Source organism: Heloderma suspectum, chromosome 4 (assembly GCF_057233095.1).
Source record: "Heloderma suspectum isolate Gila_16-S chromosome 4, 16-S_ref, whole genome shotgun sequence".
NCBI lineage: Eukaryota > Metazoa > Chordata > Lepidosauria > Squamata > Helodermatidae > Heloderma > Heloderma suspectum.
Window position 1 is genome coordinate 5,916,239 of NC_139461.1, and position 27,016 is coordinate 5,943,254.

Here is a 27,016-nt window from a genome sequence, read left to right on the forward strand (position 1 = left end):
AATCCAACAGGATTTTTAAAAAATAATACTGAACGGTATGAGCTGAAGTTATTAAGAAGGGAAGAGTTTGTACACAGTTATTTTCCAGACTATCTGGAGAAAGTCAGACTCTATCTCATCAAAATAATGGAACAAAAGGAAAAGGAAGGAAAGTGCTGAAGAATTCACCTACCAAAACACACACAGGGGCCAGGCTCCCATGAAGGATTATAGTCATAGGATTTTTCTTGCTCCGCTACTGGAACTGCCACATATGTCTTCATGCTGTTCCTTCCCAGCTTCTGCGATTCTTTAGCTATCCCTGGCCAATTTCCTGCCTTTTTCCAGCCCAAGGTAAGCAATGTTTAATTCAAGCAACAGGCAACAAACCCTTATCTAACGAGCCCTGCACGTGACATCAATGCCAAGGTACCCAACACATGAGAACACCACATATCCAGTTCCATTAACAATGCCAAGTCCTGGAAAGAAAAGAGGTCGTGTGGCCCCCACATGGCTTGGGTCATTGTAGTCTATTCATTTTGTAATGAGATTTACAATTGGAGAAACAATATTGTTCTAAGTAAAAACGTGTATAGATGCTTGGTTTATTCTTTACAGCCAAATAAGAATAGGTTATGAAAAACCCTCTCAAATGAGGTGGAAGATGTCCCCCAAATTGCTTAAAAGAAAATGTCAAAGTTCTTCCTGACCTCTAATCCTAGTGACTGGGTTTGCATGTCATGATAAGTCATGGTGGGTTGTGGGCCATGTTAGTGTCAGCGTGGCTTATCGTGATGTCCGATTCTGGCACGGGCTATTCAATGTGGGTTGTTTTTCACCAACAAGCCACCCTGAGAACCTATGACCTGTAGTAGGGATGTAGAGAATAACTTGTTCTCAGGGTGGCTTGTCATGATTTCCAAACCCGGCACCATAGCTTGTCCCAAACAGCTACAGAACCACTTGGCAGGGGTGGCAAAAAAGCCAGCACTGCTCTTCTTGATCTTGCCAGTGCCACTTCCAGCCTCCCTTGCCAGCAACTGCCCATCCACCAATGCTCAAATGGCACTTTGTTAGGACCGTCACTCATTCACCACTTTTTATTTATTTATTTTATTTATTTATTTATTGCATTTATACCCCGCCTTTCTCCCTCTCGCAAGGAACTCAAGGCGGCTTACATTATCCTCCTCCTCACCATTGTATCCTCACAATGACAACCCTGTGAGGTGGGTTGGGCTGAGAGTCTGTGACTGGCCCAAAGTCACCCAGTGAGCTTCCATGGCCAAGTGGGGACTAGAACCCGGATCTCCTGGCTCCCAGTCCGTCACTCTCACCACTACACTACACTGGCTCTCATAGCATCCTATGCTTTTCCTGGTGCTTTGGGATTATGCAAATGGGTTCGTTCCCCCACCACCCATCTTTTACAAATGTGGAAGAGCACAGATTTGGCCGTCCGATTTGTGCAGTCTTGCCTCGACAAAAGCACTGAAATGCTCCAAAAAGGGGTAGTGATCCAAGTGAGGAGGAGGCTAGGACGAGGAGACAAGACAGGCTGTCCAGCAAAGGACACTGGGATATGTGCAGGCAGTGAGCTGGAGGACTAAGGGGGACTGAGTGGGGAAAAAGCCACGCTGAACCGCCGCTCGCCTGATCATCTGTTGGGAGTAACATGGATCGGCAAGCAAACGACAAACCCACCGTAGCTTATTTTCCAGGGTGGCTTAGGGTGAGTGTGAACTGAACCAGTATGACGTTTCCATCTCTGGAGCTCAGCTTTTCTTACTTGGCTGGAGCTCAGCTTTTCTTACTTACACAGAGGGCAGTGCAGAGAGCGGCGCCATCCGCCAGTAACCATAGTTTTCCGCTTTATATGCTCATTACTTCAGATCATCTTGCGGCGGGGGTCCACAGGGAGTAGGGATTTGCCTTATTACTGAGTCAGAGCACTGGTCCATTTAGCCCAGTACTGTCAGCACTGACTAGCAGCAGCGGCTCTCCAGGTTTCAGGCAGGCTTCTTTTCAGTGCTACCTGGAGAAGCCAGAGACTGAACCTGGGATCTTCTGCATGCGACACACGTGCTCCAGCACTGAGTTACAGCCCTAGAGGGTTAGCCCTCAGGAAATTATTATTACATACCACCCTTCGTGATCAACTCACAGGGCAGTGTGCACCTGATGTAGTAGACTATAGTCCATGAAAGTTTCTGTCCTAATACATTTGTTAGTCTTTAAGTTGCCGCAAGACTCTTTGTTAGTTTGTGGATAAAATGTCTCCCTTCATATTAAAGTAGAACTGGGAACACAAAAAATGTACCATACACCCAGAGGTGGCCCCCTCCATGAAGTAAACTGAGGCAGCCACCTCTGAGCAGTGAAGTGGCCACGTTTGCCGATGACACCAAATTAGGGTGGTTAAAACAAAAAGGGATTGTGAAGAGCTTCAAAATGATCTCTCCAAACTGGGAGAATGGAACACAGTGCATAGTTAAACTATGGAATTCACTACCACAGGATGTAGTGATAACCCCCAATGTGGATGGCTTTAAAAGGGGGTTAGACAAATTCCTGGAGAAGGCTATCAATGGCCACTAGTCTTGATGGCTGTGTGCTACCTCCAGTACCAGAGGCAGTGAGCCTATGTGCACCAGTTGCTGGGGAACATGGGTGGGAGGGTGTTGTTGTGCTCATGTCCTGCTTGTGGGTTCCTGGTTTTCGGCTGGTTGGCCACTGTGTGAACAGAATGCTGGGCTAGATGGACCCTTGGTCTGATCCAGCATGGCTCTTCTTACCATTAAGGGCAGGAGACTGGGAGATGGACTAAGCTGATCCATGGGTCACAGTCCAGCAGGAAGCTCTCCTGGCACAAGCCCCATTGAAATGAATGGGAGCACTGCCACATTCTTCCACAGCTTCCCTTGTCTTCAATGAGGTTTGGGCAGGAGAACTTCCCAGGGCATTGTGCCATCTCCTAGCGAGGAGTGAGATGCCATCTGGTTTTTGCATTCTGACACCAAAGTATCTTGGACTGGCCCTGAATGCGCTGTGAGAAACTTTTTCTGGTATGAAGGAATAAACAGTAAATTTTCCCAGTGAGGGAATAGTGGGGTGTCACAGAGATCTGTATTAGGACCACTGCTTCTCAACCTGTTCATAAATGATGTGGAATTAGGAGTGAGCAGTAAAGTGGCAGAGTTTGCCGATGACAACAGATTATTTAGGGTGGTTAAAACAAAAAGGGATTGTGAAGAGCTCCAAAAGGATCTCTCCAAACTGGGAGAATGGGCATCTAAATGGCAAATGCAGTTCAGCATAAGCAAGTGTAAAGTGATGCACGTTGGGGCAAAAAAATCCCATCTTCAAGTATAACTGATGGGATCTGAGCTAGCAGTAACAAACCAAGAAACGGATCTTGGGGTTTGGGCAGACAGTTCAATGAAAATGTCGGCCCAGTGCATAAAGCTGCTTTAAAAAAGGTAAATTCATTGTTAGGCATAATTAGAAAAGGAATTGAGAATAAAACTGCCAGTATCGTACTGCCAGTATCATACTGCCTTTATACAAGCCTATGGTGTGACCACACAGTCTCGACACCACTTGATTTAAAGGCCTCTCCCCACACCCCCAACAATGGCAAATGCTTGGGTGGGCTGCGATTATGCAGTGGTGAAGGAAGCATACTCCCCTCAGACTGCCCTTATTTAAATATATGGTGCAGCCACACTTGGAATATTGTGTACAGTTTTGGTCACCACACCTAAAGAACAGATATTGTAGAGCTGGAAAAAGTCAGAAAAGGGGAACAAAAATTATCAAGGGGCTGGCATAACTCCCCTATGAGGGAAGGTTACAACAGCTGGGATTGTTTAGCTTGGAAAAAAGGAGGGTAGGGGGAGATATGATAGAGGTCTACAAAATTATGCATGGTGTGGAGAATGTGGAGAGGGAGACATTCTTCTCCCTCTCTCAAAGTACAAGAACCCGGGATCATCCTATGAAGCTGATTGGTGGGAAATTCAGGACAGACAGAAGGAAGGACTTCTTCACACAGCGCAGAGTTAAACTATGGAATTCACTACCACAGGATGTAGTGATAGCCCCCAATTTGGATGGCTTTAAAACGGGGTTAGACAAATTCTTGGAGGAAAAGGCTATCAATGGCTACTAGTCTTGATGGCTATGTGCTGCCACCAGGACCAGAGGCAGTGAGCCTTTGTATACCAGTTGCTGGGGAACATGGGTGGGAGGGTGCTGTTGCGCTCATGTCCTGCTTGTGGGTTCCTGGTTGGCCACTGTGTAATCAGAATGCTGGACTAGATGGACCCTTAGTCTGATCCAGCATGGCTCTTATGTTCTTATGCATAGGCTAAGACTAAAATACTCTGCCACAGCTTTCCCCTCCTGGTGCCAACCTGGCTCAGCCTGGGGCATGATGGGAGTTGCAGTCCAACACATTTGGAGGGCACCAGGTTGGGGATGGGAACCCTGGCATTTTGAAAAACTGAAATATTTTACCCAGCAGGGCCTCAGAGGCTCTGCAAAGATCATGAGTCGGCCCCATGAACTTTTCTCCTCCCAGGGTCCATCAGGATTACTATAATCTGTAGAGGACATCTTCCACACAGAAGCGAAGAACAGGAAAGGCACAAGAAAAAGCACATCAAGATCAGTAATGCACAAGAATGCATTTAAGCAGGCTTTCGGGGATTACCACTACTCCTCAAATGAGAGACATGGATAGAATATGCTTATATTACATGCGTTTTTTAAAGTCTATTTGATGGATATTTTGGATACAATTTTCAATAAAGCAAAAGAGCTCACAGCATTTCATTTCATTTATTTATTGTATTTTTAATCTGTCCAATGATTAATATCCTCTGGGCGGATTACAAATGGCACTAAAAGGCTAACATGTCATACAAACAGTTAAAATGTATAAAATACAATACAAATATTTAAAAGAATAAAATACAATACAAAACAAACAGCACAGGAATAGATAATACAGCCATAAAAATCTAGAACAAGGTCTCTAAAATGCCTAGGGGAAAAGAAAGGTTTTTGCCTGGCTCCAGAAAGGTAACAACATAGGCACCAGGCAAACCTCTTTCGGGAGGGCATTCCATAAGCAGGGTGCCACAACTGAGAAAACCCTCTCTCTTATAGCCACCCACCTAGCTTCTTCAGCGGGAGCACCTGGAGGAGGGTCTGCAAAGATGACCTAAGGGAGGAGGATGCAGGAGGCGACATTCCTTTAGATACATCCATGCAAGCAACCTCCAACTATCATTCAACTCTAGTTTAACATTCACGTTAGCAACACTCCAGCTTTCCACACTTCTGTATATGTCAGCCTTCCCCAACATGGCATCCTCCAAATGTGTTGGACTCCAACTCCCAGAATACCCCAGCTAGCATGGGAGCTGTCATGCAACACATCTGGAGGGCACCAGATTGGGGAAAGCTTGTATATGTTGTATTTGCTATGCGTTCAATTTCACATTGTTATTTGTTTCGCTGAAAGAACTCATTCACTCCCAAGCAGGAGTGACGCTGATTAACTTCTGTGCTCAATAAAAGGAATGCATTGTTCACACTTGAAAAGCATACTTATAAAAAGAGATAGGCAAGGACACGCAAGACATCATGCTGCTACAGAAGTGAAGGCTATGGGACTCCCACACTTGCACTGTGTCTGTGATGCTTCAGGTGGGATCAAGGCTTCACACATACAAAGCAGCTCAGAAATATCTGAATAGAGAAGCATTTATGTTTATAAGTTAATCTGTCTGCTTAGAGAAAGCATTAGAAAAAGGGTGCCGCCCATTTTAAACAATGGTCTCTATTTTAAAAGACAGGCAATCTTTTCTTTCTTTTTTGTAGGACAGAGTTTCTGAATAACTCAGAAATTCAATGATGTTTTTAAACAAGGAAAGTACTGATTCAGGAAAAACAACCCATGAGATCACATATTCAGCTTGTAAGAAACATAGGAAAACATGATCTTGACCAGTAATGATCGCAATGGATTTCCAATTTCTGTGCAAGTTTAATTATAAAGGTCACATATCAAGACTGTGTATGATTTTGAATGACTGCGCTAATTGTGTAGCAGTTCATATCCTTCATCATGCTTTGGTTTAAATGATGAAGATATTTATTTAATGACCTCTCTCACTATTATGTATGCCTTTGATTAAAAAAAAGAATTAGCAATGCTTTATAAATATTAATTTTATTTTCTACTAAATATTATTACATTTTAAAACATTCACATTTTAAGCTTGCACTGGAGCTGCAGCAACCCCCTCCAACATAGTTACGAAGCAGCTAAAGACTCAACCCCACTCCTACTAATAATTTTATAACTGTCGGAAGTGTTTGGAATAGCAGTTAATATCAAGAACCAACTGCTTACACATTTCTGAATAAACAGTTAGTATGACTGTCACAATGTGGAGGACTCCAATTTCAAAGATGCACTGCACTTGCCACAACTCCAAAGGAGTTTTATTCCCAAGGATTGCATCTTAAATTCAAGATCTTACATTTCCTACCACAGCTTATTAACAGGTTGCCATACTTACTGGCAGGCATCGTTAATGTGCAGCTTGGCTTCTACTTTCCACCATGTGATAAACTACAAGAAAAAAAGAAACATGCCATGTCAAAGCTATGTAATTGGTCAGATGACTGTTTTCAAGGGCCTTACAATGAACTCCTGCTCAATCGAGGAAAAGTAAGACTCCACTGAAGTTGGCACTGTACAGCTAGCCAGTCAGCCCCCAAATAGCCCCTGTTCTTGTTCACAGGTCTGGCATGGCACTTTTTCACACCATCACGATAGATTACTGGCTTCACTGCTTGCCCACTGCTCACTAATGCAGCCACACTGGCTAGACTAGGACCTTTAAGGTGCACCTTACTTGATGCCAAAGGTCCAGGATTTAACTGATGAAACAACCTTGTTTTTAAATCTGGAAAGAGAACAGCAGGGGAGCCTGAAGTGAGCAATTTACACAGCACTTTGATCTGCTGTCCTGCATCCCTCCATCCCGCATGGAATGCTAGCTTTTTGAGGTGGTTTTCTTCTTGCCAACCTTCAGTGCTTGACATTACTATTAATTATATAGCCATTTTATTCAGAAATTGAGGCTGAGAGCAACCGTGATCAAGGCTGCACAATAGTTCCACAGTGGAACTTGAACTTGCATCTTCTCAATCCCAATTTTTTCCTCTTATGACTACAGAGATAAGTCTGCATCCAAGTCAAAAAGGCAACCAGGAATGTTAACTACAAGGAAGATTTCAATGCAACTTGGCAGCAATTTATAACTTATATGACTAGGAATAAGGAAACAGTAAAACCACCAGACTCACAGTCACTTATGGAAAGATTTGTTAGGATAACAGGCTATGTAGGATAAATGAATATATTATAGGTGATGCAATCTCTGTAATGTAGTAAAGGCTACTGATGATGGAATGTATTCAATGTATTCCCACATTGTTTTATTGTTTATTGATATTTTATTTGTTAAAAAAATCAATAAAAACTATTTTTTAAAAAAGAGATAAGTCTGCAAAAGTAATGGCAGGTCCTGACAAAATCTCAATAGCCAGGAGGGGGCTACACAGGACGGACATCGGTGATCTGCATAACTCTCTCCCATTGCTAGTAGGAGACGAACAAGGTTGCAGAACGGGGCACATTTACTGGTGATTAAGACCCAATGGGGACTTTCAATGAAAAAAGTGTATCCTGCCTTCAGTCAGAATTAGCAGGATGACTTACAGTAAAAATGATTCAAAACATAATAAAACAAATTAAACACTGCACCAAAACGATACCAGAGTGGGTACAGGCAAGTTTCTTTGGGGAGAGCGCTCCAAAGTCAGCGCATCACTACAGAAAAGGCCCTTGGAAAATAGGGGAATCTTGAGGAGTTTCTGATAGCACATGGGAAGACAGGCAGTTCATCCAACACGTTTATATTTACCCATTACACTGACACTCCACTCTTCCTTGGAGGTGCTCAGAGCAGTTTATATCAAGTGGCCAGGTAGCCTTCCCTTTCTGGCAGTTTACAGGGCAAACAGGCTTTGCTTCTTTGTGCCTTCAGCTGGCAATCCTATACACACACACACACGACAGAAAGTCCCAATGGTTTTAATAGGACTTATGTCCAAGTAAACATGCATGGAATAGGCTACATACATCTGAACCAGGCTTCATTCTGTTAGAACAGAGAAACTGTGTTTGTTTAGGGTTGTTGTTGTTCAGTCGTTCAGTCGTGTCCGACTCTTCGTGACCCCATGGACCATAGCACGCCAGGCCTTCCTGTCCTGCGCTCTCTCCCGGAGCGTGCTCAAGTTCATATTCATTGCATCCGTGATGCTATCTAGCCATCTCATCCTCTGCCGTCCCCTTCTCCTTTTGCCTTCAGTCTTTCCCAGCATCAGGGTCTTTTCCAGGGAGTTTTCTCTTCGCATTAGGTGGCCAAAATATTGGAGCTTCAGCTTCAGTATCTGTCCTTCCAATGAGCACTCAGGGTTGATTTCCTTTAGGATGGACTGATTTGACCTCCTTGCAGTCCAGGGGACTCGTAAGAGTCTTCTCCAGCACCACAGTTCGAAAGCATCAATTCTTCGGCGCTCAGCCTTCCTTATAGTCCAGCTCTCACAGCCATACATTACTACTGGGAAAACCATAGCTTTGATTAGATGGACCTTTGTCGGCAAGGTGATGTCTCTGCTTCTTACTCTGCTGTCTAGGTTGGCCATAGCTTTCCTCCCAAGGAGCAAGCGTCTTTTAATTTCATGGCTACAGTCACCGTCTGCGGTGATCTTGGAGCCCAAGAAAGTAAAATCTGTCACTGCTTCCATTTCTTCCCCTTCTGTATGCCAGGAAGTGATAGGGCCAGATGCCATGATCTTCGTTTTTTTAATGTTGAGTTTCAAACCAGCTTTTGCACTCTCCTCTTTCACCCTCAACAAGAGGCTCTTCAGATCCTCTTCGCTTTCTGCCATTAGGGTGGTATCGTCTGCATATCGGAGGTTGTTGATAGTTCTCCCGGCAATCTTAATTCCGACCTCTGATTCATCCAACCCGGCATTTCTCATGATGTACTCTGCATATAAGTTAAATAAGCAGGGTGACAATATGCAGCCTTGTCGTACTCCTTTCCCAATTTTGAACCAATCGGTTGTTCCATGTCTGGTTCTTACTGTTGCTTCTTGACCCTCATACAGGTTTCTCAGGAGACGGGTAAGGTGGTCTGGTACTCCCATCACTTTCAGAATTTGCCACAGTTTGTTGTGATCCACACAATCAAAGGCTTTAGCGTAGTCAATGAAGCAGAAATAGACGTTTTTCTGGAATTCTCTTGCTTTCTCCATGATGCAGCGAATGTTGGCGATTTGATCTCTAGTTCCTCTGCCTCTTCGAAACCCAGCTTGTACTTCCGGTAGTTCTCGGTTCGCATACTGCTGAAGCCTAGCTTGTAGGATTTTGAGCATCACCTTGCTGGCATGTGAAATGAGCACAATTGTGCGGTAGTTTGAACACTCTTTGGCGTTGCCCTTCTTTGGAATTGGAATGTAAACTGACCTTTTCCAGTCTTGTGGCCACTGTTGAGTGTTCCAGATTTGTTGGCATATTGAATGCAGCACTTTAACAGCATCATCTTTTAGGATTTTAAATAGCTCGGCTGGAATACTGTCATCTCCGCTAGCTTTGTTGTTACTAATGCTTCCTAAGGCCCACTTGACTTCACTCTCGAGGATGTCCGGCTCAAGTTCAGTGACCGCACTATCATGGCTATCAGGGACATTCAGATCTTTCCTGTATAGTTCTTCTGTGTATTCTTGCCACCTCTTCTTAATCTCATCTGCTTCTGTTAGGTCCCTGCCTTCTTTGTCCTTTATCATGCCCGTCTTTGCACAAAACGTTCCCTTGAGATCTCCAATTTTCTTGAAGAGATCTCTAGTCTTTCCCATTCTGTTGTTTTCCTCGATTTCTTTGCATTGTTCATTTAAGAAGGCCTTCTTGTCTCTCCTTGCTATTCTCTGGAACTCTGCATTCAGTTGAGTATATCTTCCCCTTTCTCCCTTGCTTTTCGCTTCCCTTCTTTCGTGAGCTACTTGTAAAGCCTCATCAGACAGCCACTTGGCTTTCTTGCATTTCTTTTTCTTTGGGACGGATTTTGTTGCTGCCTCCTGAACAATGTTACGGACCTCCGTCCATAGTTCCTCAGGCACTCTGTCTATCAGGTCTAATCCCTGAAATCTATTCCTCACCTCCACTGTATATTCAGAAGGGATATGACTGAGGTCATACCTGAACGGTTTAGTGGTTTTCCCGACGTTCTTCAATTTAGGGTTTTTCAATTTAGGGTTTTTCAATTGTTTAGGGTATCATTGTCCAAATATTAGAAATCTGATTTTTTTTAATGTTATTAATTTAAAAAATGAGTAATATGAAACTTGTCAATATTAAATTCAGGTATTTATAACTTAATATGTTGTCCAAAGCAATTTTATACAGGAATTCACTTATGCAACCCCTCCCAAATGTTTCCTTGAGCCAGCTTTCAACCAGAGGGCACAACCCAACTGGAGGTTTTCCTGAGAAAGCCCCAATGAAATAAACAGGAGCTACTCAAGATTACTACCGTGGCTCTTCTGCAGCTCTGAAATATTTCTGTGAAGTCTGCGCAGAATGTCTAGGTGGGTTGTGCCCTTGGTTTGATAAAGAGGACCAGGAAATATATTTCCTGCATCTCTCACAATCAACTATCATTCCCTTCAGTGTTCTTTTTTTACTGTACAGAGCTCAGGAATGAAAACATACACACACACTGAAGTACCAAAAGGAGAGAGTGCTCTTTGCATGATTGCAGAAAGAGGACAGGTGCATGGAGGTGAAGGAACGTGGAGGTAGTGAAATTATGTGTGGGTGGAGATGAGGGTTATATAATAACTTCCCTGGGTTTCTAGGCTTTTGTGGGTACATTTTTGTTGTCTGTGCCTGAACAGCTTTTAAACATGACTTTAATTAATGGACTGGGTTTCCATGATTGAGCATACCAAATTCAAAATAAGTCTTAACAACTGTCATGCCCCAAAAGGGCTAAAAAGATTAATGTTGTACCTACATGAAAGGAAACACATTAGCTTAATATGCTACTGCTGATTGCCCAAAACTTAAAGGCAGAGTCAGAACAGCTTTTAAAAATATTGCTCCTCTGATGGAGGTTAAAAACATAGGTATTTGCCTATGCCTCCTATTGTGCCATCTAAAGGTCCAATAAATACATGCTCTGGATACCATTCCATATGGAAAATAGAAATTGGTATCTTGTAGGCCACATCTTGCTTAGCACACAGATAAACGAAATGGTGCATTGTGATAATGAAGCAGATCTAAATGGCAGCGAACACACCTAAGAAACAAAACCTATCCTACAAAAGTTCTGTTACTAATAACAAATTTTTATCAGGAGTTCAGGGTTACACTGGGAGTTATGGGTTACACCATTTTATCCCCACAAAAACTCTTGAGAAGTAGGTTAGACTGAGATATGAAGGAACAGGCAAAGGGAGGACGGATCTAGAATGGTGGTCCATCTAGCTATGAGACTGCAAAAACTTACTTTGCAGGCAAAATAAGAAAAGAAGTGAGAAAGGCACACAGCCATGTGGCTCGGAGGCAGAAGACGTAAATATTCATGCAACAGCATGGATAATCATTTGAGCTATTAATGTCTGGGTGCCTCTGCTTGAGACTCTTAGAAGCAATACTTAGATGGAATGAGGTAGATAGGTAGGTTAGGTAATGTGTGGCACATGCGCATCTAAGCCATAATGCACTAAGGGCACAATCCTATGCAAGTTTACACAGAAAAAAGTCCTACAACCCCCAGCATGCCCCAGCCAGCATCCCTGGCTGGAGCTTACAGGGTGTTGTAGAACATTTTTCTGTCTAAACATACATAGGATGGCACCCTAAGTACATTTTAAGCAACTGTTTCTAAGTGGAGATGTTCTGAAACCTAATCAAAGCCAATGAAGTGCTTCATGGAAACCCAGCTTACATTTCCCACCTCTTGGATGGGGTGTGGCAAACCGATGCCCTGAAACAACTATTCCCAAAGTGCATTCAAAACTGTGCCCACAAATTACAAGTATAACCCAAAGTACATGTTATTTGCCAAACTTTATGTGGACAGAGAAAAAGAACAAGACTCTTTAAAATATGCATAACTGCAGCTGTTAAAATAACAAATTAATGATGGTTTGCAAAAAAAAGCCTTGAAAAATATCCAATTTTAATGTTGCTTCATCACAAGGAAAGAGAAGGCACCAAAGTTGATTTTGGATCAGGGTGCCCTTTCAGTATTTTGAAAGCAGAGGTTTCAATATTTCCCAGAAGATCTCTATTTATTCTCTATTCAATGCAAACAAGTTCTTTTCTTGGTGGAACAAGTTCTGAAGGGCCTAATTAGCAATTTACAATGACTGCTTTCCAAAACAGTTTAAAGGCAGATTCAGAAATCCTTCCTGTCCTGCACACACTTTTTCCATGAATAAAACCCACATTCCACTATGAGCTTCCTGCTTTGCCATCGGAAATGCTGTCACGCTATAAGGTCATATCTCACACAACCCTAGAATTCACCCAAAATGCCATACAAGGACAGCAGGATCTGCACTGTCTCCCAAAGCTCTACCATAGTAGAGCAGGTACCCTGTAGGTACCCTGTGGGGAAGTTGCAGATTCTGGCAAGCAGTCTCTGTCCCTCAATGCGGTGTTGCTGCTACAGAAAGACAGATCCACCTTGACAGGACACAGTCTCATAGTGCGCCATTCCTCAGTGAAGTGGGAAGACACAGAATTACACAGTCAAGGACACAAGCCCTAGAGACAGCATCATGACAAACTCCGAATGCTGCAAAACTGTTATTTGCCTTTGCTGTGATTATGCTGCTGCAAGCCCAACAGCACTTTCCACTTTAGTTAGAGGGAGAAAAAAATAATGACTGAAAACGATTTTCAGTTCCAAAAAGTAGTATTTATTTAGGGCTAAATATTTCAAATGCCTAGGCATCAAATTTCTAGACACCAGAGACTTTTCCAGCCTTGAATTGTAGCAAATGCCCATGTGGCCAGCTAGGACTGAAGTACCAACCTCAAATATTTTAGAGCAAAAGCATTATTTCATGGATTATTTTATGAAGGAAAATGCTGGTGTAGGCTTCCATGCAATACATCCATTTCTCATTTATTTATACAATCAGCAACAGCACTTGCTCGGAGATGCACCAATCCTCCAGAGGAGAACTATCCCTTGGTGGTGGCTCATTATAGCACTGAGCAAAACCCAGACAATGCTTCGTTAAACTGCACCAGAATACGCTGCTACTGTGAAGTGTAAAGTGGAGGAGGGGGGAGTAACTGAGTTCCCAACATTTTTGAAGGGAAATGCCATCATGAAGTATAGGTGACAAACATCTGTACCTTGGGGCTTAAAAGGAACTGTCTGGGGATGAGAAATGTTCTGCAGAGCAGCAAGAACTGGAGGCTGTTCCGCAAGGCTGTATAAAGGTGTGCAATTACCACTCATGGTTGCTAAAAAAGAGTGACAAAGGATGGGTTTTATGCACCCATTCAATGCATGCTTATTGGTGAGAGGGGAATCTTAATCCATGCTGAGTCTGGAACCAGGGAGCAGTAGTCTCACCACGCTAACTAACACAGAGGACACACGGCAAGTTATCGTACAGCTCAGAGCAGCTCCTCGTGAGGCTGGCACGCCTCAGCAAGCGTGCGAGCGAGCGGGAGCACGTGCTGGAGGGCAAGAAAGAGAGCTGGCTGCCTTCCTGCCGCTGCTGCTGCCCCAACCAGGGATGGTTTGCCATGCAAAGATAGCTCCGTTAACATCCCCTCACCGGGACGCCCCTTTAGAGTAGGCCGGAGGTACGCAGAGGAACCCGGGGTTGCTGCTGCTGGCTGCGGGGAGGGGAAGGGAAGGGAAGGGAAGGGGAAAGGCGGCTGGGCAGGGCAGGGCAGGGCAGGGCAGGGCAGGGCAGCGCTCCCAGGCTCAGGTGCTGCTTCGGGGCAGGAGGAGGAAGGGAAGGGAAGGGGCTGAGGGCTGGGTGGCCCCTCCCCGGGCGGCCTCGCCTGAAGAAGAGCTGGGGGCCGGAGGCTCCGGGTGCGCCCCGGCGACCCGCCCGGGAGCGTGTTCCCCCCGGGCCCCTCCAGATCCTCCGGGCCAATGGCCAGGGGAGATGGGAGCTGCAGTCCGGGTCGGGGGGGAGCCGCTTTCGCTCCAGAGCAGCCGCGTGCGCGACACCCGCAAAACCCACATCCAGCGGCCTCCTCCGGCAGCCGCGGCAGCCGCGGCAGCCGGGGCGCCCGGCCCGCTGGCCGGGGACGCCGCACGGAGGGGCTCGGGTGGGCCGCGGGGCCCCGCAGCCGGGCCGAGTCTGCCCCGCCCCACAGCGGTCCCCGCGCGCGCGCGGCCCGACGGGCGAGGACGGGCCCCGGGCTCGGGCCGCTCCGAGGCGCCCGGGGCGCGCCCCCCACGGGCTCCACCCCAGAGGCGCTCAGGCGGTGGGGGCGGGGCGGGGCTCCTTCGGCGGCGGGGGGCGGACTTGTGTTCTCCTTTCGCGCGCCCCCACCCCCAATGCTCAGCTGGCGCCGCGCCCCACAGCCGCACCGCGGAGGCGCGAGCAGCCCCCGGCTCACCTCGCCACCTCAGAGCCGCCGCCATCTTGCCCCGCCTTTTCCCGCAGGCTCATGAACGCTCGGCTGGCGGCGCGGCGCATTGTGGGCGTTGTAGTCCTCCCGCCCCGCCCCAGCGGAGCCTCCAGCGACTCCTTGGCGGGCGGTCAGGACACCCCCCCCCCCCGGCACGTTCTGTCTCGCTAGATTCACGAGTCGCCTTTCGGCCCGAGGCAGCAGCGAAGACTCCAAACAGCGTAAACGCCGGTGGAACTTTTACGAACAATCCGCACATGCTGGAACCTCGCCCACAGCAGCATCGCCAGCGCGAGAGAATCGTAAGAAAACAGCGCCGGAGCGGAGACGTTCAAAATACGAAAAAGCCGGGCGGGACGACACGGTTTAAGAGTCCTGAGCGATACATACGAACACGGGAACATCAGGAGAGCCCTGAGGGTGGCTCAGACCAAGGGGCCACCTAGCCCAGCATTCTGCTCACACGGTGGCCAACCAGCCGCCCACGGAAGCCCACAAGCAGGGCCTGAGCGCAACAGCACCCTCCCGCCCATGTTCCCCAGCAGCGGGTGCACATAGGCTCACTGCCTCTGGCACTGGAGGTGGCGCATAGCCACCAGGACTAGTAGCCATCGACAGCCTTCTCCAGGAATTTGTCCACCCCCCTTCTAAAGCCACCCAAAGTGGTGGCCATCACTACATCCTGTGGTAGCGAAGTCCATCATTTAAGCGCTCTGGGAAGAAGTGTGTCCTTTTATCTGTCCTGAATCTCCCAGCAATCAGCTTCAGGGGCGGACCTCTTTGGGTTCCAGTATGATGTGGGAGGAAGAAAAAAGAATCCCTCTCCACATTCTCCACACCATGAATAATTTTGCACACCTCCTCCTCGCTGCCGCAGCCCTGCTTTCGCAGCTAGACAGCTTATTTCGACTGTCTAGCCGCGAGACCTCGGGGCATGGGAAGCGGCGGCCGGACAACGGATGTGTCCCACCGGATTTCAAACTTCCCCGCCCCTGAGAACGCCCCATTGTCGCTGCTCTTACGAGCATGGAGTGCGGGGCCAATCCGCGCTGCCTAAAAGGCAGCACGACGGCGGGTGGGTATCGGTCCTCCAGGAACCGACCTCAGAGCGCGGGCTTTGAGGGCGCCTCCCGGGAACCGACCTATCCGGTGGCCGTCTGGCTGCTGGCTAGCGGCCATAGGATTGTGCCCTTAGTCGCCCTTTTCTGCATATTTTCCAGCTCTACAATATCTTTTTTTAGGTGTGGTGACCAGAACTGGACACAGCATTCCAAGTGTGGCTGCACCATAGATTTGTATAGGGGCACTATGATGTTGGCAGTTTTATTCTCAATTCCTTTTCTAATTATGCCTTAAATGGAGTTTGCCTTTTTCTACAGCGGCTGCACACTGGGTTGACATCTTCATCGAGCTGTCCACCACAACCCCAGGATCTCTTTCCTGGTCGGTCACCACTAGCTCAGATCCCATCAGGCTATACTTGAAGTTGGGATTTTTTGCCCCAACATGCATCATGTTACACTTGCTTACACTGAACTTCATTTGCCATTTAGATGCCCATTCTCCCAATTTGGAGAGATCTTTCTGGAGCGCTTCACAATCCCTTTTTGTTTTAACCACCCCAAATAATTTGGTGTCATCCGCAAACTTGGCTACTTAGAATCACAGAATCACAGAATAGTAGGGCTGGAAGGGGCCTATAAGACCATCAAGTCCAAACCCCTGCTCAGTGCAGGACTCCAAGTCAAAGTATCCCTGACAGGTGGCTGTCCAGCATCCTCTTGAACGCCTCCAAGTGTGGGAGAGCCCACCACCTCCCTAGGTAATTGGTTCCATTGTTGTATTGCTCTTCACTGCTCACTCCTAATTCCAGCTTGTTTTTGAACAGGTTGAAAAGCATTGGTCCTAATTCCGATCCCTGTGGGACCCCACTAGTTACTTCCCTCCATTGGGAGAATTTACTATTTATTCCTACTGCTTTCTGTTCTTTGAACCAGTTACTGATCCATAAGTCTCTTTTGAAGTCATCTAGCCACTTTTACCTAGTTTGCTAATCAGGATATAATGGATATAACTTTGTCAAAAGCTTTGCTGAAGTCAAGATATATGATGTCCACAGCATCTCATATTAGGTCCTGGGCAAGTGGTTTTCCCTACATTCTTCAATTTAAGCCGAAATTTTGCAACAAGAAGCTCATGATCTGAGCCACAGTCAGCTCCAGTTCTTGTTTTGACTGACTGTATAGAGCTTCTCCATCTTTGGCTGCAAAGGACATAATCAATCTGATTTCGATATTGACCATCTGGTGATGTCCATGTGTAGAGTCGCCTCTTGTGCTGTTGGAAAAGAGTGTTTGCTATGATCAGCGTGTTCTCCTGGCAAAACTCTATTAGCTTTTGTCCTGCTTCATTTTGTGCACCAAGGCCATGCCTGCCTGTTATCCCAGTGATTTCTTGACTTCCTACTTTAGCATTCCAATCCCCTATGAAGAGGACATCTTTTTTTGGTGTTAGTTCTAGAAGGTGTTGTAGGTCTTCATAGAACCGATCAACCTCAGCTTCTTCGGCATCAGTGGTTGGGGTTTCACCTGGTTTCATATAGCTTAGGCCTACTGCTGGGCCTGCAGCCCCTAAACAGGCTCTTCCGGTAAGACCCAAAGCTGTATGTGGAAATCCTAAGAAACATCGCACAATAAAAACAGGGAGTTAAAGGGAAGGCTTTAAAAAATTGGTTTTGTCGGTTTTGCCTATTCCTGAGATCTGTAACATCTGATGGTGACCATAAGATGGTGATGTTGCTCCTACGTAGGTCCGGCTCCAGTAGCTGATGCTTTTGGAGTTCTGCAGCTCCCTAGCCAGGAAAAGCTCCTCTTGGGGGATTTCTGCTTTCTGGCCATGGGATATTCTCCTGGCATAGAAGCTTCAGCAGGCTTCTCATGCCACCAAACTACTGTGAGGGAAGGCATTTGCAACGCGAAAGAGAATTCTGGCCAATCTTCGGTTTGCACTGGCCTTGCAAACCCAGCTGAAGCAAAAGCGATGTGTACAAAACACCCTAAGAGGTTTGGGCACTGCTCCGGAGCAACTGGCTGCCCAGGCCTAGAGCCAAGTGCCCCACAGTCCTCGGGAACACGCACGAGTGCATGGGACATGTTCAGACAAGTTCACATGGAATGGATCCCCCCTCCCAAGGTAGAATGTAGAAGCCAGTCTTGTGCCGGGGCTGTTGAACTCAGGTGCTCACCTGGAGACGGTGAAAATGAGCAAGAGGCTTGTGGCACCTTAAAGTCAAACACCTATGATGGGATAAACTTTTATGGTCCTGTGCTTTTAACTGTGGCCTGATGCAAAGACATCAAGGCTACAATCCTATCTGGGAGTTGTAGAACTTTTTTCTGTCTAAACATGCATAGGATTGTGCCTTAAGCAAGGGAAGCTTTTCCACCACTTTATCACCATGCCCAGGCAAGCATGACCCTAATGCTTGTATTAGGCACAGGGCCAGTAAGGAACTGTCTCCTACCATGCTGTTCTGACCCACCAACTCTGGTGGGGAGAAAGGAAAGGACTAAGCCTCTCTTAACAGCCTTAGACTAGATCAGATAGACTCTTTGTTTTCCAAGCCAGTATTGTCTCCTCCAGCCTCCCCCAACCTGCTGCCCACCAGGTGTGGGACTGCAACTCCCATCATTCCCAGCCAGGCAGGGAACACATCTGGAGGGCATTCTGATTGGGGGAGGCTGGCCTGTCCCAACCGGTAGCAGCTCTCTAGACTCTTGCGTCCTTCACATTGCCTAACTGATCCTTTCCCCAAACTGGAGGTTGAACCTGGGACCGTCTGCACAGTCTGCGTGCATGTGCTCTACCACTAAGCTCAGATCCCTCCATTCGAGAACCGGGCTTGTTTTAACAGGGTTGTTTTGTCCAGCCCTCCTGATGCCACTGTGCCTACTTAAGAGGGTTAAGCAGGATCCTGTTTACTTTGTGGCAGCTGGGCTGAGGAGGGGATCATGGCCTTAAAGGAAAGTCTCCTTTGGCCATCCGGCAAGTGCCAAATCCCACTTGGAATCCCTTTTTGCCACATCCCTAGTGGAGGAGCAAGTAAGGCCAGGAAAAGCTGCTGTGCCAAAGAAGTGGGCATTCAGAGGGGACGGAAGAGCAGGAAGCAGTGACTAGATTAAGGATGAGTGAGGTCATTATTTAACCAAAATGTTAAATACACACTTTCAGTCAAGGTGTCTCCAAGGCAATTTAGTATGAATTAAAAACAGCAAACAAATACAATGCAAAACAATTGACAATGGATTAAAAACAGCAACAGAACAGCATCTGCATAGAAAGCCATGTGTCATATAACAAACAGTTCTAAACTTGGCCAAACAAAATGGTGTACACCTAGTGCCTAACGGGTAGTAAGAGGTGCCACCCCAGAGAAGGCCCTATCCTAAGAAGCTGTCTTATACCAGGTCAGATTATTTGTCCATTAGCCCTGGAAGGAGTTGTCCAGAGTTTCAAGCAGAGAAAGATCTCTCCTCTGCTTGAAACCCTGGACAACTTGCACTTGCTGGCTGATCCTTTTAACTGGTGATGCCAGAGACTGAAGCTGGGAATTGAACCAGGTGCGCTACTGCTGAGCCGCAGCCACTCCCTTTACATGCAGTCAGCAACCCAGGTGGAACTTGAACTCGCAATCCACCATTCTGGAGGTTGATATCCTTTAAGCCACGGGATCATTCACCCTAGTTGCCACTCCCTCAGCGTTTGATGGTGGAGACACGCCAAGCAGGGTGTCAGCTGATGGTCTTCGGGGACAAGCAGGTTCATGCGAAAGAAGATGATCCTTCAGACTCCCTGGTCTCAAGCTGCTTAGGGCATACATGTCAAAACAGCACTTTAAATTGTGCCCAGAAGCAAACGGAACACCAGGTGCTCTTCTTTTAAGGGATGGCGAAGTGTGTGTGGGGCCAGGCAGGCCCCAGTGCTGTGAACTTCTAATGTGCTATATAAATGCTGAGTATTGTTGATTAGTAAAGGAAGGAGTTTGACATTCCCAAGACCAAGGTGCAAATCAAACAGAGGAAGAGAAGCTGGGAAGATCTGAAGACTGCAAATGATCTGAATAAACAATGGTAGCTGTGTTGATCATAAAAACACAAGAGGCAGGGAGGAGAAAATAAAAGGTTGCCCTGATGCTGAAGTCATGGAAGTCTGTATGGTCAGAGTCTTAACAGTAACAGCTAGATTTTATATTTTAACAAATGGAGAATCAACCATTGTTTGTTTGTTTCTTGTTCCCAGAAGTCCTAGGGGAAGTCCCAAGAGCAACCTGAAACCATCACATCACTGGGTTCTAATAGCCTAATTCGAATGTCTCCAACCTGCCCCCACTTCCCCATTTCATCTTTAGATTCTAACTATGCAAACCTCATGACTTAGCATTAAGTAAACCTTTCTTCCCTTTCTATTTCTCCCCCCTCTCCACCCCCACCCCTGCCACCTGCTTTTTGTGACATCTTGCCCAATAAAGAGATCTGGAGATCTCAAAAGCTTGCATGTGTTTTGTGACTTTTGAGTTGGCCTAATAAACTTAGTACCCTAATATGGATGATCCTAATAGTAGCCCTGCAGGTTAGTTTTTGCCACTTTTGTGCAAATGGTTGGATTGTTATTGCTTGCAATAATGCAGAGGGGAGGGAATTTGCAGGTGGAATGTTTCCTCTGATTAGGTGCTGAATGGAGAACGCTTGTTTTGCCAGGTAATTGTCCCTCTCGGCTGACCTTGTGTTGGCAGCAATCTGACTTCTTTTGGCACGCACACTCTCCCTGGTGCACAAATAAAAAATGTCACTAACGACCCAGGTGGGACTTGAACCCACAATCCCCAGCTCCGGAGGCTGATGCCTTATCCATTAGGCCACTGGGCCTCTGTTGTAGCTCTTTTGTGATGCTCTCCTTAAACAATGATCAGGAGAGATACCAACTTCAGCACACAAATTGCCGTGTGAATGTGCGTGAATGATAGTTCACCCTCCTCACGCACAGTAGATTCCCAATGAAAAGGATAACAGGAACAGAACGAGCAGTGCCTGTTTTATCACAGTTGGCCTATGGGCTGTGGCAAATTTCAGAGAGACTGGAGTCTGCTATTATTGGTTTGATGATGGGGATGATTTCTAGAGAGGGTTGCTGTGTTAGTCTGTTGCAGCAAAACAGTCTTGTGGCATCTAAGTGTGTTATACTTTAAAGTGCCACAAGACTCTTTGTTGTCTGTATTTATTGTGATGTCATTTTCTTAACGTTTTCCCAAGTAACATAAACAAAAGATAGGTTCCTGCCCCAAAGAATTTACAATCTACTTTTCAACAATGGGGTTGGGTGATGTGGGGTGTGCATGGAAGCTCCTATGCATGTGAGGGAATACATCTGGGTATTTGCACGGGGCACTGCGACACACCACATCACCACCACAGGACTGTCTCTTTGATAGTGTGTGGTAGTAAAACTCTTTCTGTGGGTTCTCCTTTGCGTTCATGGCTAGAGGGGCACTTGGCCACTGCCTACGGACATCATCAGGAATAAATGAAGATGCTTGGCTTGGCTTGCAGCCTTGCCGTCCAAAGGGGCTAAGTTCAGTCATCAAGAAGGGTGGCTACCTTCCCCGCTTTGAGGTTGCCCTTCTGGTGTAGCTCTTTTTTCTGAGAGGTGGGCAGAAGTTGGGTGGTAGACCTCTCAGGATCTGCTGGTTGCCAGAGAGTTTCCAAAGAACATTGGACTAAGCGGATTTTAGTCTCCTCCAGGAAACTCCCACTTAAGGTTCTTAAAGAAGAGTGAATGTTCAGGATTACTTAACACAGATTAGTTGTGCCTTTTATTAAGAGATTGTGAGTAGGCACTCTTGCTTTGGAAACTTAAAACTTGTTGCGGGACCACCAGGGGGAGATTAGATAGACAGACAGACAGACAGATGTAGACCACACAAGATCAAAGGAGGCCAACTCCTGCCATGACTCCAAATGGTTCCCCCCACCCTGCCCCTGCTGTGATGCATTACCACACAATCCCATGCCTGTTTATTTAGAAGGAAGTCCCATGGAGTTCAGTGGAGCTTACTCCCAGGTGGATGCTTAGTAGACTTCGGAGTACTTCATATACATTGTTTGCTTGTTTTGAACTCAGTCATACTTACAAAAGCCCCACTGTAGGTGGTAGCTCAGTGGTAGAGCCCCTGCTTTGAATGCGGAAGGCCCCAGGTTCAGTCTCTGCATCTCCGGGTAAGAAAGAGGCCCAGGTAGCAGACGGTGTCCAAGGCTTCTGCCAGAGAGCTGCTACGTGTTGGAGTAGGCCATCCTGGGCTAAATGGAGGAGGGGACACCAGAGGGACACATCCTGTTGGCAAAGAATCTGACTTGGGGGGTGTCTTGCCAAGAGGCAAAGGTTCTTAGGAGGATTTGGAAGCAATGAACACTCAAAGGGGTAGAAGCTAAGGATTTTGTTAAATAGCAGGCAAAAGGTGATACAGAGACATGAAAATCTGCTAAGCAAGACATCTTGCTTACTTTCCCTTGAGTTGCCTGGACTTCCAAGCGAAATGACAACAGAGAGACCCCAGCCAATGGCTGACACACAGCACCTTCGCAGTCCAGGTCTGTGTCAAAGGTCAGCTTGGTTCAAATCTTAGGGACTTTTAGACCTGAGAGCTCCTGGTGCTACGTGCAGTTTTCAGTACGAGTGTTGTTAATTACACCTGTAGGGTGATGGTCATGTTCTCAGGTCTTATCTGTGTTTATGAATTCCTCTATCACCCAAAGACAAGCCCTAGCAGGGGGCAGGTGCCCAACATAGATAGTTAAGAGATCCTCCCAACTCCCAAGGTTGTACCATCACAAGTAAATGACTAATTCTTTGAAAAACAAAGGATTAAGGCAAGAAGCTTGAGGAGCCTTCAAGGGACCCAGTTCTTAAGGAGATTCAGACATGAAGGAGTAATTGTAACTTGTCGCCTAACTCCTTGATGGGCAATGGCTCTTCCGGAGAGTTTCCTCTACAGGATGCTTCCAGAGATAGGGCTCCTCGCACTACCGATGGAAAGACACAGTGCAGCTTTTCTGTCCTTTCCTCCTTAACACATTTTGTGTAGTAAGAAAAAGGATGGCAGAAGCAATGCGAAAACCCAGGAGGGTTACAAATGGAAGACAACATCATCGGACTCCCTGTAATATTCTGTGAATGAAGTAGAGCAATTGCACAATAAAAGCCTCATCGGGAAGCACCTAAGCTTCCTATGTAGTTGTGCTTTATTAGGATTTTACATGAGTCAGTTTGGGCACAGAAAAAGCAGCATATAAGGATACAATCTTATGCATGCTTAGACAGAAAAAAAGTCCTACAATTCCCCATCAGCCATGCTAGTTGGGGAATGCTTGGAGCTGTAGGGCCTTTTTCTATCTATACATGCATAGGATTGTGCCCAAAATTATTTCAATTCATACATGATTTTAAAAATGATTTAAAAGATTTAAAAATAAATTATGTACATCCAGAGACCATCTCCTCGGCTAGGCTGAATTTCACCATTGTCATGTTCTAGCCCTGTGCAAAGCTTTGATTCTGTGCTCTTGGTATCTTTTCTGGGCCTGAGTGCACTCTGATGACTGCCAGCTGAACCCACCAAGCTCCTAGATTCTGAGCCAGAATCAGGCCCCAGCATCATTTTATGAGGCATGTTATCAGCATTTCTTGCAGAGGTCTGGCGTCAAGTGCTGATAACGCAGGGGGCAGCGGGCAAAGGGCTCCCACTTAGGGAAAAGAAAGCAATTAAATGCAGGGAGGACGTGAGGACAACAGCCTCTTGGGAGAAAGAGGAGGAGCCACCATCGTCCCTCCTGCAATTAAAGAAAAGGCATCTAGATGGACCGGCACTGGAACCCCAGAGAGTGGGACAAGAGGCCCACGGACACGTCTCAACGCAGTAGGCGCCATTTCTCTACGTTCAGTATGGCGTTCGGAGACCTTGAGCCCAAAGAGGAAAATTAGATTCTGCCTAGTCCTAGTGGTCCCAAGTGTGTGCAGTGTCTATCCAAGCAATGATGTATGTGCACAGCTCACCCTGACCCAAGCAAGAGACAACTGAGTGAGGTGACAAGATGCCCAAGCAATGGGTGGGAGATGAAACTAAGAACCTGAGTTCAAGCACGCAAGCAAACTTATAAATTCATCACCAAGGAGAATATTCCTTAAGACTACATCTAAAATCACACTTAATCTGCGCTCTCTCTCTCTCTCTCTGTCTGTGTGTGTGTGTGTGTGTGTCTCTCAGCTTTTCATGAGGAATGTTGGAGGGGAAGTCTGATAAGGATGCTGAGAATTATCTCTTTGACATACAAGAAGCCTCTCAGGGACTTATAATTCCTCCAGTTTGGGAGGAATTGGGGAAAAGGATGGACTCTGATATTTGGAATCAAACCAGCAGATGGCAAGTAGTGTAGCGGGTAAGGCATCTGTCTCTGAAGCTGGTGGTTGTGGGATCAAGTCCCGCCAGGGTTGTGTGTTTAGGTATACTTTTATGTACGTACTACAAAGCAGGATAAGGAGAAATTCAGACCCAAACAGCCTTTCTGGGGCTTATGTTCAATCCAGTGAACATTTGTAGAGAGACAAACACTCAATTCAGAACTTTGCCAAAGGATGACGTCATTCAAAACAGGGATTTGGCTACAGTCTGTGAGCTAAGAAATAAATGTTCCTGGTTCAAAGTCTCAGGTCATCTTACTGCAGGGCTAAGGCATAAAAATTTCTCTCAGCCTAGCACCTCTCCCAACCATAAGACAGAGATAATACCAGTGTACTGAAGTCATCTCTGTCACCCTTCCTTAGCTGGTGCCCTCCAGATGTTTTGGACTTCAATTCCTATCAGCCCCAATCAACATGGCCAATGGCCAGCAATGTTTGGAGTTGCATTCAAAAAAATCTGGAGTGCACGAAGTTGGGGAAGTCTGATCTGCTTTATGTGTTTTGATCACATAGAAGCCATATTTTATAGTATTCTTATGCTAACGTTGCTTTCAGATGTGTTGGACTAGGAGCCCAGCTTAGGGAAGGCTAACGTTATGAGCAAAACCACTTATAACAAAGGGCGGTGGCTTTGGGGGTTATGGCAGGAAGGTACGTGGATCTTTGATGTTCAGGAAGTCCTGTGAGTCAGTGGGCATCAACCCCCCCCCCCCGCATTTGAGTCATCCGTTTCCCCTCATCTCTCTGGTTGAATGTGGGAAAGTAGGGCACCATTTCCCGCCTCTGGTCCTGCAAAAAAATTGGAGGAGGGAGGGAGAAGGGCAGCACAAGGAGCTCCGAAGGAGAGAGTACAGGCTCCTGAGCCTCACCACACCCATGAACAGCTTGTGGCAGCCTGCCAGTTCTTCAGAGGTGAATCATCAGGTGAGAAAGAAACAGTGAAACTCTGTATATAATTAGGAACCCACCTCAAAATAAATCAGCCAAGGCTGGAAGGCAAAGCTGGCATGAGAACTCCCTTTCTTCTGCTTACATACCTGCACGCTGATCCCAGCAGTTCAACAAACTTTCTGTCACTAGAGGACATTGTGCATCAGAAAAACAGAAGCTGGATCAGACCAGAAGCTGGATCAGACCAATGACGCATCTACTCCAGCATTCTTTTTTGCACAGCGGCCAACTTGATTTCCCCATGGGAAGCCACAATAGCACCCTCCTGCCCATGTGCCCCAGCAACTGGTATATATAGGCAAAATTCCTCTGATACTGGAGGTAGCATATCGCCATCAGGACTAGTAGCCATTGGTAGCCTCCTCCTCCATGCACTGATTAATCTCATTTTAAAGCCATCCGGGTTGGTGGCCATCACTACATCTTGTGTTATTGGATTCCACACTTACACTATGCACTGCATGAAGAAGCATTTCCTTGTCTCCATCCTGAATCTCCCACCATTTAGCTTCACGGGAGGACCCTGGCATCACAGAGGCCTCCGCGGGCATCAGTCCCAAGAAGGGAAGCACCACACCCAGCTCCAGCCTTGGGTGGTTCTGCCACCACCCTCTGTACAGTCCTCCTCGCTAGTGAACTGCAGGAACACCCACAGCCCCCAGGCTCTTCCTTTGGGCATGGGGAAAGTGTCAGCAGACTGTCCAGTTGCTGCTGCAAGGAAGAGTGAGCTGGTCCACATCCAGTTCCATATTTGCCCAAACCAGAGATAAACAAAGCGCAGAGTAAAATAACACCCAAACATAGTATCCAGCTAGCCTACACTTTCTCCTTTGGATGTCTCTACTTTGGGGGGCTGGAAGTGTCACCACAATGCTTTTGTGGAGGGCTCTGTCCCTTTTGAGGTCTCTAGTTTTTCTGACACTATGGCCTGTCCCTGCTGGGTCCATCCTTGATATGAGTCCTTCTCAGGAAAAGAAGTTCTTGGAATGTCCTGCCTTCATAAGGCCAGCTCAGACCAGGGAGATTGGGGAGCTGAGTGTCTGCAGAGCTGCGGGCGAGGCCCCAGGGACATCTCCCATGGTACAGCCCCTACAACGGTGCTCCTTGCACCCCTGGGACTCACTCACATCCAGCAAGGAGAAAGGTTGTCTGCACCTTGCAGTGCCAGGAATTCCCCATTAACCAAGCTCTCCTTAGCATATCTGCAAGGCTACTCAGAGGGTTTATGGGGCCTGGGATAAGATGGGATGTTTGGGACCCTGCTGTTGTCCCCTACAAGGACCCCTGCTCTGGTGAGCCCTGCAGCAGGGCCAGGGCAGGGGCCGGTGGCATGCACAGGAGCTGAGGTAGAATGCCCCTTGGCTTTGTGGGGAGCGGGCAGAAATTTGCCGGGGGCGAGTGCAATTGTGCCAGAACCCACTGGAGTGATTTGTGTCCTTTTGAAAGTCCATAGGTGCACAGGAGCCACGTCAGGGAGCAGGCCCCACCCAGAGGTTGCATTAAGGCCTGGAAGCTGTGCCATCCAAGCACACAGAAATCGATAGCTCAGGGAACACTCCAAAGCAGCTTTCCCCAACATGGTGCCCTCCAGATGTGTGGACTATAACTCCCACCATCCCCAGCCAGCATGGCCATTGCCCTTTGAATACTATTCGGAAGCTTCAGCTGACCCAGAATGCTGTGGCCAGACTGTTGACCTGGGCTGGTTACAGGGAGCACATGACTCCCTTGTTACAATAGCTTCACTGGCTTCCGGTCTGCCTCCTGGCCCAACTAAAGTACTAGTTATGACCTATAAAGCCCTAT

General features: G+C 46.8%; 1 protein-coding gene and 1 non-coding gene across 3 annotated transcripts in view; both read right to left on the reverse strand.

Moving 5' to 3' along the window:
- Window positions 1-14,782, reverse strand: part of LOC146346474 (protein EFR3 homolog A) — a 62,814-nt gene extending 48,032 nt beyond the window's left edge. For both annotated transcript variants that reach the window (XM_084848513.1, XM_084848512.1), the window contains exons 1-2: window positions 14,738-14,782; window positions 6,576-6,628 (exon numbers count right to left, since the gene is read on the reverse strand). In XM_084848513.1, coding sequence (XP_084704639.1) covers window positions 6,576-6,585 — 10 coding nt within the window. In that variant the 5' untranslated portion in view covers window positions 6,586-6,628; window positions 14,738-14,782. The remainder of the gene's footprint in view (window positions 1-6,575; window positions 6,629-14,737) is intronic.
- Window positions 14,783-20,600: 5,818 nt separating this feature from the next.
- Window positions 20,601-20,673, reverse strand: TRNAR-CCG (transfer RNA arginine (anticodon CCG)). Its single transcript has one exon. It is a non-coding gene; the product is annotated as a tRNA-Arg (tRNA).
- Between the last annotated feature and the right edge of the window lie 6,343 nt (window positions 20,674-27,016).